General features: G+C 32.5%; 1 protein-coding gene across 1 annotated transcript; it reads left to right on the top strand.

The window, feature by feature from the left end:
* Nucleotides 1–4551: 4551 nt before the first annotated feature.
* LOC148609380 (uncharacterized) lies at nucleotides 4552–6233 on the top strand. Its single transcript, XM_088540896.1, has 3 exons — nucleotides 4552–4751; nucleotides 5247–5530; nucleotides 6178–6233. The coding sequence occupies exons 1-2, from the start codon at nucleotides 4574–4576 to the stop codon at nucleotides 5498–5500; spliced, it is 432 nt and encodes a 143-aa protein (XP_088397022.1). The 5' UTR covers nucleotides 4552–4573; the 3' UTR covers nucleotides 5501–5530; nucleotides 6178–6233.
* Nucleotides 6234–10851: the final 4618 nt, after the last annotated feature.

Here is a 10851-nt window from a genome sequence, read left to right as displayed (position 1 = left end):
GCAAAGCATTTTATTTGAGTTTACCTTCAAGTTTGTTAAGTAGCTGGCAGCAATACAACTTTAATATAATTGATTCTACAGTTGAGCATAAAAGGAGGGTTAGTTTTATTTTGGGTATTGGAATTGATTGAGTGAAAATGTGTGCTCATGGGGTAATTGTTACCATGCTCACCATGGTTGTTTGATTCAACATCTCTCAATTGTGTAAAATTTAGCAGTTTGTTTCAAAATTTTGAACTTAACCCCTTTATTCTGCCTCCCAAAATGGCATGTTGAATAAAAACCTTACAATATTAACCTGAAATCCCAATTCTTTGTTTATCTTGATAAGTCTTTGGTCTGCAAATCAAATCAACAACATTGTCCTTATTTTAAGGGTTGCAAAAATAAATTTGTTTAAGGTAATGTGTTTATTAGAAAAAAAACATTTTATAAATAGAATTGAAAGTAGTCCCAATATAAATGGCTTCCATTTAAATTCATTTTGAGTAATTTAGAATCCGTTAAAAAGGGTAACTTGCAATAGATACATGTTTGTTAAATATTTGTGTTGACTTTTTATAGGTAAATATGAACTTACAAAAGATGTGTATTTAATGGCAGTCTGGTATCGTTATATGCAAGATTCAAGGATTACAGTAATGGAAAAATGTTTTAAAATGGCTTAGAAAGCTTGTGCTAAATGAGAGGAACATTTTGGTATATGATATTATGTTATTATGGCACACACTAATAAAATATTGAACTTTCAGTTTTTGGTTTATTAACTGGATAACTTTATAGTCTTTTATGAAGGACTTACAGTGCAGAATACCTAAACTACATAAAAAAATACAAAGTGAATAGCGCTTTCGTTGTTAAATCAATACACATAATGAAAAGTTCAACTTTGTAAATAGTCAAAATTTTGATTTAAAGCGATAAAGTGCATATCCTTACCTATGTTTATCACTCATGTACATTCAGGATGAAGTGAAGTGCGATTATTTCTTTCCTTTATCAAGTAGTTGTCAGAATACAGATCTGTTACCATTCCACCGCAAACTCAAATTCAAATGCTTAGAACAAGTTAAAATAACAGTTTGAATCAGTCCTAGCTTAAAAGAATTCAAGTATAAGAAATATTTCCTACTTATATAAATGAACTGATATTATTGAAAGGCAATGTTTTTAAGGTTCACTGTTCAAACATGTTATAAAGTAATTCATCAATAAGTCTGTCTTTCACCTTGCATTTTTAATTGGAATTAAAAATAGATCTGTCGCCGTGCATGTCACGTGGTGACCATCTATTTACAAGAGCATGTGAATTCTTGTTGAGTGTACATGTATATCTAACAACCATATATATCACCTAAACAAAATGAAGATTAATGGGCCTAAGAGAGATTGGTTTGTAAAGTGTCCTTGAACACATTTTTAAATGTAGTAGAACGATCGAGAAAATTTTATCAGGACGTTTGTCTTTTGTCTACTTTTATTTTTATTTAAAGAAATGATGTCACCAGATGCGTCGGAAAATGATTTTTGGTTGTACTTTTTTCCCTATTGTGTGTATGTCAATTTTCCGATATTCAGACTTTTGCCTGACTGATTGGTGCAAAATCTCACTTTATTCTAGATTTATCAAAAATTGCTTTATTCGAAAACAAATTTTAAGATAAAAGAAACGTATTAGTTATGGTGTTCATCAATTGATTAACTAAACAAACTAACTAAATCAGAGAAACTAGGGGAAAACACAAACAAAACTTGGAAAAAATATATTATAATTAGTTTCTTTGTTTCTGTTTTAATAAGGGACTTAGGCCTTTTTGAACTTATTTAGTGTGTTGCATTGTGTAATATTATTTCCACAATGGCCAGATTTAAGGGGGGATGGTTGTGATCACGCCAAAGTATTTTTGCGCCTGTCTCAAGTGAAGAATTTTTTGTCACTGTATGTTTTGCTTCGTTTTCACATTCAGTTTACTTTTTATGTTGTTGGACCATATAGGGGAAACTAGTACTATTTCACTATTTTACCTGTAATTAATGACGTTAAGAGCCAGATGCAGCCTGCCCAGTGGTGTGAAGGTTTCCTCGAACACGTTATTTACTGAATACCCTTAGATGGCCTTGAACTGACATTTTTCATTTCGGTGGGATTGTTGTCTATTCGACATGTTCAACTCATCAATTCTCGTTATAAATGCTAATGTGAATAATAAAAGGTATACTACATGTATGTCTATATCGTCTGACAATGCAGGACAAAAAAAAAAGAGAAAAAAAACACAAACAAACCAGCAAATTATCGAAATGATATACTAAAAAAATGGGTGAGACCTTGCAAACAGAAACGAGCTGCGTGATTAATAAAAAAAATGTCTTACTTCGGAATAGTCAGTAGCCATAGTATCACTTTGTCATGACACCCAATACTGTTTTAGTAAATTATTATTAAGGGTAAATAATGAACAATTACAATTACATGGTTTATCTAGGTGTGGTAGCTTTTGTTATCTGTTAGATAATGATATAAATATACAAATAGAATCAAAATAGAGAAAATGTTTGTAGATTTGAAGAGTAGCCTCTTATCAATTGGTCCTATCCAAATTAGCTAACACTTGAAATAAAAATAAGAACAATATGGCAATGATAAAGATTAAAACAAATGTACGTTACCAACGCACGGCCGCTAACCACACCGATGTAGCTGGTCCATGCTCATAGTTTCCCTTTTCCAGCAGCATAGAAACTTAGACTATATATCGGATTTAAACCGCAATAAATAAACATATCAAATATTAAAATATGAATTATTACAGGGATGTAACGTTTTGCAGAAATAGTTTTGAATCAATAGTTTGAGTGCCGATCATTCATTGATGGTAACAAAACCCGTTTAATTGTCTAATAGATCAGGACAACTTTTGTAACAGTCCTTGTGCCGTATGGCAGTTGAAGATTAGGTTCTGTTCGAATATAACTTAATTCAACAGATTTGTATTTTAAACATATTGTCGTAGGTGTCTGGCATTCTTTCACCATTTGTCAACATGTCGGCGGGTGTTTCTAGAAAAGCAGAGGACGCTTACCCTACCGGTGCACCTGGTCCATGCTCCCAGTTTTTAGTGGAGTCCGAGTTGCTCATTTGCTTTTGTTACTTTGTATGTATGATTTTAGTTACTTTATGTTCTTTGTTGTGTATGTCTGTTTTCCATGTCTGGTCTTTGTCCCTGGATTACATTCTTTTGATTACCGCTATAACATTGGTTCCTTTGATTACTCTTACTCATCCATATTTTTCAAAATTGACCTAAAATGTCAGACGTTTACATCATAGATATTGTGGTTAATTAATGCCATACATAATTAATGACTGACGCAATTGCATCCATGGGTTTTTGATAAAAAACTATGATAAAAATTGCAATTTATTAGGTAAATGTGAACTTCTCAAAGACAACAGCCTACATATCTTAATAAATCGGGTAGTCATTTTCATTTGATGTACAAATATCAATAAGGATTGTCACAGCGTACTGACCCTGATACAAAAAAATAACTGATCATTTTGTTATTGGCGTTACAGAAGTTACATACCACGGAGGAATCTGCTCCTCAATATAACAAATGAACATTCGTTACGTCGCAGTGAAAAACAAATCTATATCAGAAGGTCTGCGTTGAAGTATTTATAAACCGGACTAAGCTGATATTGAAACCTTTAATGCAAAATACTTCAGTGCTCAATAAATCATAGTTCTGTGTTAGTTAGTATTTACCATTTTCTCGCTATTGCTTTTAAGTCTGTGTAATTTTTCATAAATCTTGTTTGTATAACTTTTGTTGCTTCCAAATAGTCTTAAGTACTAAATATATTAAAAAAAAATTAAATTGTAATTACACTTTAAGTACCATTTTGTGAAACAATCGGGCAATACTAGGAATGGTTGGCAAATCATAATTCTCAATTTAGTTCTATCTACCGAAATATATTGAAGACAATTATCAATTATTTGGAAAACAACGGAAAAGATTTCTAAATATATTCCGAAGCACTTGTGACGTATATATTTTTGATTGTCTATAGTAACTCTCAAATAAATTGGAAATTAAATATTTTATATCAATTCATATCAAATTTTTGATATTTGTTTAATTATTTTTTCTTTGCAATGTAAAGTAAAAAAAACAAACAAACGAAGACAACAAACAAACCAATAAAACAAATTGATATTTCTAATTGTAGTTTTGATTGAATAAAATGTATTTGCTAAATAAACTCTATTTTTTTTCAAATTTCCCCCTGTGTACACTTGATTGAAGAGGAACACGATTACATAATTGTATATTGGAATATGTCAATACTCATCAATCCATTCAAACGAAAAAAACAAAACGAAAAAAACAAAAACAAAAACAAAAAACAAAAACAAAAACAAAAATAAAAATATAAAAACAAGAAACAAACCGCTTAATTGATTAAAACCATGTCGGTTTTTTATTTTTAAAAATAATCGAATCTTCTTTAAAAGCACCACTTAATGCTTCGTCTGCACACCATTTCCCGACGTTTGCAAGCATGAAATTCGTCATTCTGTTGGCTACCGTTGCCTTTGCAACGGCCACCACAAGCTACGATGGTGGTCATTATGGTAATGTAGGCGATGGATATGGAGGCGGGGGACCAGGACTTGTTTACATTGGTGGAGGATTTGGAGGCTTCGGTAGCGGTGGAAGTGGAGGTGGAGGTAAAGGTGGTAAGTAACATAAAACTGATATGACAAGCACAATGTAAAAATGAAACGTCAATGTTTTCCTGTAAAAATGCACGTTAATAATTTTAATATATCGATTTTTGAGACATTTATGTCTTTGTAAAATTTGTATTACATATGCTGTGTTTATAACTTTTATATCATCGATTTGTGTTTTTTTTTTAGAAACATGATAGCAGATCTTGATAAGTACAAAAATGCTTTTGGCTGATCTTTTGACATGTTGAAATACTACACCAACTCTGAATAGCAAAATTATTTTTATTGGTCTACAATTCAGATATGTACAAAAAGATATGTCAAACACGTCAAGCATTTTTAAACGTCGGCCATCTTGAACAATGAAAAATATAAGAAACAATTCAAAATCTGATATGCTTCATCTGACATCTTTACTGTTGCATTTGTTAACCTTCTAAAAATCCTTTTATAAATGAACTGTTGTCAAATGTCTTTAACTATGTTCAATTGTTTAAGGTCGTTGGTGGTGCACCTGCAAACCGTATTGTGAAAAAGGAGAGATAATATTGGATAAGAATTGTCGTCTAGCAGAACTCTTCAAAAACCCTAAATGGAATACCTGCTGTAGAAGGTTAATTGTTGGAGGTGGTGGATATGGAGCAGGTGGTTTTATCGGAGGAGGACCAGTAGTCATCGGCGGGATCGGCGGGAGAGGCGGGAGAGGTGGAGGTGGGGGAAGATTTGGATATGGTTCATCGCAAAAATATTAGCCCCATGAAACCTAACCAACTCCAAAAAAGGTGATAATAAATACTGTTTTACATCTTTTAAATGCGTTCTTTATCATTGATTTGTTTTCAATATATATGTACAAAAATAAACACATCAAAAGTATATCAGTGGAACTTATTTATCACATATACATTGTTTAGCATTTAAACAAAGTTGCTTATTGAATGTACTCACGCAGTAGCAGTTTTCGTAATTTTTGCCGAATGCTAATTAAGTGTTACATCTGCAAAACAATAACTTAACTGTGCCTTTTGAAATATAATTCAATTTAAAATATTACTTCTTTTAAAAAGTGCTGGTTAGAAGGGAAATGCATAAAGGATCCTTTCTTGTTATCAAAATTCATAATGCCTGTATTCATCCGTTTTATTAATTTTATCTTTTGCGTTGTAAACCATAACAGTTTGTGAATAGGGATAAAACACCAAATTTAATAAATTGTTAAACACCTCCCAGCAGTTGATTCAATAAAAACTGTTACACGAATGCATTTGACTTATCAATTTGATTTAGTTAGAATATAAAATTCAGTTGAATATTTACACATTTGGGTCCTTGACAACTTGAGGTTGAATTTTATTTCAGTATATAATTAGGTCATTTTATTCTGTAATTTATTATAATCTGACTTTTTTTTTCTACTTTTCTATTTCAGAATTGATGACAGACTTGTAGAAAAAAGACATTTTGTTAATAAATAAGCACAGGAAAGTCTTGTCTACTTTTCCATAACTTTAAAGTACTTCTCTGTCTAAGAATCAAGCAAAATTGATGTAATTGATGTAAGGTGTGGTACATGAAATAAGTTGCAGATTATACTGCATTATCTAAAACTGCAATCAAGGGAACCAAGGATATAGCGGTAATCAAAAGAATATGATCAAATGACAAAGACAAGACATGGAAAACAGAAATACACAATAAAGAACATAAGTAACTAAAATCATACATACAAAGTAACAAAAGCAAATGAGCAATTCGGACTCCACTAAAAACTGAGAGCATGGACCAGGTGCATGGGTAGGGTAAGCGTCCTCTGCTTTTCTAGAAACAACCACCGAGTTGCTAATAAAAAGTTAAGTATGGGGTAGACGAAAGAAGAAAGGAAAACTGACACGTTGAACAAATCTGTTTTCGTGGCGCAGATGGATACACCGTAGCAATCCAAGAGTTCATGATGACGACCACAAAACTTCTGTAGTGATGACTTCAATCATGTAGCAACATAACCCTGTTGCAGAAGTCTATATGTTAGAATTCCAAGGCGATACAAAAAGTCTACAAGTTCTGGCATAACGTATGAGTTGTGATGTGTACACTCCATACGCAGGTGCCGAAGGGATGTTGCCACAAGGAAAGTTGACAATGCTGAATGAAAATTCATCAAGTTTCTCGTGAAGTTTAGTGAGTATTGTTTCTTTTCCATTAATTTCTAAGTGTAGGACAAGATATGAGGCTAAACTCAGAGTGTCTGTAGTATCTTTTATCTCAAGTTCTTTGGGGTAGATTCGATGTATCAAATCCCCGAATTAAGGATTGTTTAAAGATAAAACGTCATCTATATAGCGGAAACTGAGATTAAAGGATCTAGCTAAACGGTATTCTTTTTTCCGGATCAGATCAGCTATGAAGTCAGCCTCATGAGAGTGAAGAAATATGTCAGAAAGTAAAGGAGCACAATTTGTTCTCATTGGCATGCCGACCGTTTGTTGAAAAACGCATCCACCACACTGCACAAATATGTTGTGGATCAAAAATTCAAGCATTTTGTAAATATCCCTCATAACCTCCAGATATAATCATCAAAGTGACACTTTTTTATAATGTAAAAATTGCGTTTTGTTGGTGTTGATAGGTCAATTTTACATGTCATTTACAATGGAATAATGGCGGAAAAAATTTCCTGCTCTTTTCCCCTATATAGGCAGTAAAAATATATATACGTAGCAGATACTTCTGGATATATTTAGATAGCTTTTCAGTTGTTTTCCAAATAATTTATAATTGTATTTAATATACTTAGGCACAAAAGTTTAAATGGAGGATTATGATGAGCTAACCATTGCCTCACTGTTCAAAAGAACGGTACTTAAAGTGTGATTACATTTTTTTGCAATAGATTTAGTACGTATGACTATTTGGAAGCGACAAAAGTTATACAAAAAAGATTGAATGTTGCAAAATTTTGCCAACCATTGCTTGATTGTTTCACAAAATGGTACTTAAAGTGTAATTACACATGTTTGTTCCAATAAATTTATTACGTAAGACTATTTGGAAGCAAGAAAAGTTATACAAACAAAATTTATGCAAAATTACACAGACTTAAAAGTAGTAGCGACAAAATGGTAAATGCAAACTAACACAAAACTATGATTTCTTGACTTCTGACGTATTTTGCATGAGGGTTTCAATACCAGCCATTTCCGGTTTATAAATACATCAACACAAAAAATGACATTGAGATACAAATCAATATAAAAGTAAGACATTTATGATGGTAGAGATGATTAATAGTGCTGGAAACACCACCCAACTAATATAACGATATTCATTCGGACGGATTAAAAGTAATTTTATTTCTTTCATTATACAAAAGCATTCAGTTTCGATCATTTTTTTCCAATGTAAATAAACCATAGCAAGAACGACGACCTTTTTTTAGTGCCGATTTTAAACACTACCTATTTCAATTATGGCATAAAAATGCAACAACCTAATGACAAAGACTTGGTATGTGATCGGTAACTATTACTGAGTTAGGAATAAAAGTGAATTTGATGGGTTTTGCCATGCATGAATCATTTCATGTCTGATTTTATAAAGACTGATATTTCAGTCTTTTAAAAATAAGGAATGGCAATGAAAACGAATTAGAATACATAACGATTAAATAATGTTTGACAACCTTGCCTAGAAAATTTGTTGAACACTGAAAAAAAAAACAATATGGATTTAAATTCAATTTTTACAGTATACTCAAAAGTCTTTTTTGTGTCCTTTCAAAAGAACCTAGAAAATGGAAGATAATTCTTACTAATGCGGATATCTTCTCTTATCTTTTTATCTTCTCTTATATTGTCATTCAATTGTTTTTGATATTCAAAATTGATTTATTCCGTCAAGAAGATATTCATAACCTACTTTTCAGTACTAAACTTTGTAAATGGATGAAAGTTACACCCAAAAATCGTCAAACAATGATTATAGCTGCATTAACATTTATTCACATAAGTATTGAAAAAAATGAACATATTTAATGATCAGATGCACACATGTTGAATATCAGGCAAACCGTTATATTCATGCTTTCGTACTTATTTAAAGACTGAGTTTTTAACCAACGAATAAAATTTGTGCTCACTATACATTAGTGTCTTTTATAGAACTTAATGATAGAAACTGAGTTCTATGTGTGTTGTATGATAGATCTTAAGTGAGTCTTTATACTATCATCGTTTTGAAAAATTCCTGCAAATATGTTAGCCACAAATGACTGTAAATCTCGTTGATATATCGACCATGTGTCAAAACATCTTATTTTTCCTAATATTATATGATAATTAAATACGTCATCATTTCCTTTTGGCGTCTCCTGCATTGTATGGTCTGGATATAATTACCAGATGTCTTTCACCATTCTACTCTTAATACTTGTAATTGAAAATTAGTTGTCGTTGATACTTATGTCAAATTTAACGAAAAAGAAAATAATTTGAATATAAGTTAAATTCATATGCCAGAGCTTGTCGAAAGTACGCAGACTTTTGTATCACGCTAGAATTCTGACAAATAGGCTTCTGGAGCAAGGTTATGTTGCTACAAAAGTTTTATGGTCGTCATCACGAACTCGTGGAACTTTATGGTGTATCCATCTGCGCCATGAAAACTTATTTGTTCAACGTGTCATAGTTTTCATTTCCTCTTTCGTTGACTTTTTGTGAACAACTCAGCGGGTGTATCTAGAAAAGCAGAGGAAGCTTACCCTACCGATGCACCTGGTCCATGCTCTCAGTTTTTAGTGGAGTCCGAATTGCTCATTTGCTTTTGTTACTTTGTATGTATGATTTTAGTTAATTTATGTTCTTTATTGTGTATGACTGTTTTCCATGTCTGGTCTTTGTCCCTGGATTACATTCTTTTGATTACCGTTATAACCTTGGTTCCCTTGAATACACCTTAACAGTCACATTTTAACTTTCTTTTCTTATCAGTGAACATACAGACTTGGAACAATTGTCTTACATTTATCGTTGTGTCTACTATACATGTATAATCCTTGAGCAATTTGCATAAAAATAATATTATCTGTTTAACGATTGTTTTTCATAACACAATAAATTATCCGTGATGCAGTCTTGAATTAAATAGATATATATTTTGAACAATAGTAACACTTTATAGAGTAATAAAATTCCCTTGTTACTTATACAACACATATAAATCAAACGATACTCGGAACAAAAGAATTTATAAAAAAAATGATAACTCCAATAAGGTTACAATCAGAGTAGATTGTTTGTTTGTTGGGATTTAACGTCCGAGCAGCAATATTTCAGCTATATTCAGACAATGAACATGAAATGGATGATAAAATGAACATGAAATAAAAAAAAAAGAAAGGATGGGTCACAAGGATAATAGGGTCGACAAATTTTGATTGCCACTGGAAAAAGGGGGGAAGGGTAAGGTCGGACAATTTAGCCTCCTGTGGCGGAGCGCAAAGGTTCCTACTCCTATCGAATACCACAGCAGGGTTCTTTAACGTGCGAGGAACGTGCAACGTCCAACACGGTGCACCACTATGGTTTGCGGTCAGGTTTTCCGTATTATTGCCTGACAACCCCAGCATGTAACACGCCAGGGATACCCCATTCCACCACCTGGGGCACACACCCCAGTTGCTCTGTGGGCAGAGCGCCTAGCCCCCGGCTAGGTTTCTGAGCACTATTTAGTCGCCTTATACGACAGGCTTAGCACTGCTACAGGCCTATTCTTTTAACACCCGGACCTGCACGGGGCCAATCAATCAGAGTAGAAGGTATATAGTGGATTGCTCTCACTTTTATGATCAAACGTCACAATTTAATGATATTCAATTTCAGTGTGAAATGAATTAAACTATGGCGGAAAAACATATAGTTCTGATATTATATCGGTTTATCTCTTCATGGTATTTGTTGTTTCTGTCTCAGCTTGTTTGCTATTTGTCGTTTGAAGTGTTTTGTACTTAAAATCGTTGTTTTCTCTTTATATTTTATCATATGAAATATACACATATTACACAAGAACAGTTACGGTACGATTCTCACGATAACTGAATAACCTT

Source organism: Perna viridis, chromosome 8, assembly GCF_037379345.1.
Source record: "Perna viridis isolate PV_CMFRI_1.1 ecotype Kerala chromosome 8, ASM3737934v1, whole genome shotgun sequence".
Taxonomy (NCBI): domain Eukaryota; kingdom Metazoa; phylum Mollusca; class Bivalvia; order Mytilida; family Mytilidae; genus Perna; species Perna viridis.
Note: the sequence above shows the minus strand (reverse complement) of the source record. Positions and strands in the feature narration are given on the sequence as shown.

Bases quoted from the DNA above. Each gene is read 5' to 3' on its own strand.
- LOC148609380 (XM_088540896.1), top strand. From the start codon at position 4,574: ATGAAATTCGTCATTCTGTTGGCTACCGTTGCCTTTGCAACGGCCACC. The intron at 4,752-5,246 runs GTAAGTAACATA...CAATTGTTTAAG, and splicing joins TGGAGGTGGAGGTAAAGGTG to GTCGTTGGTGGTGCACCTGC.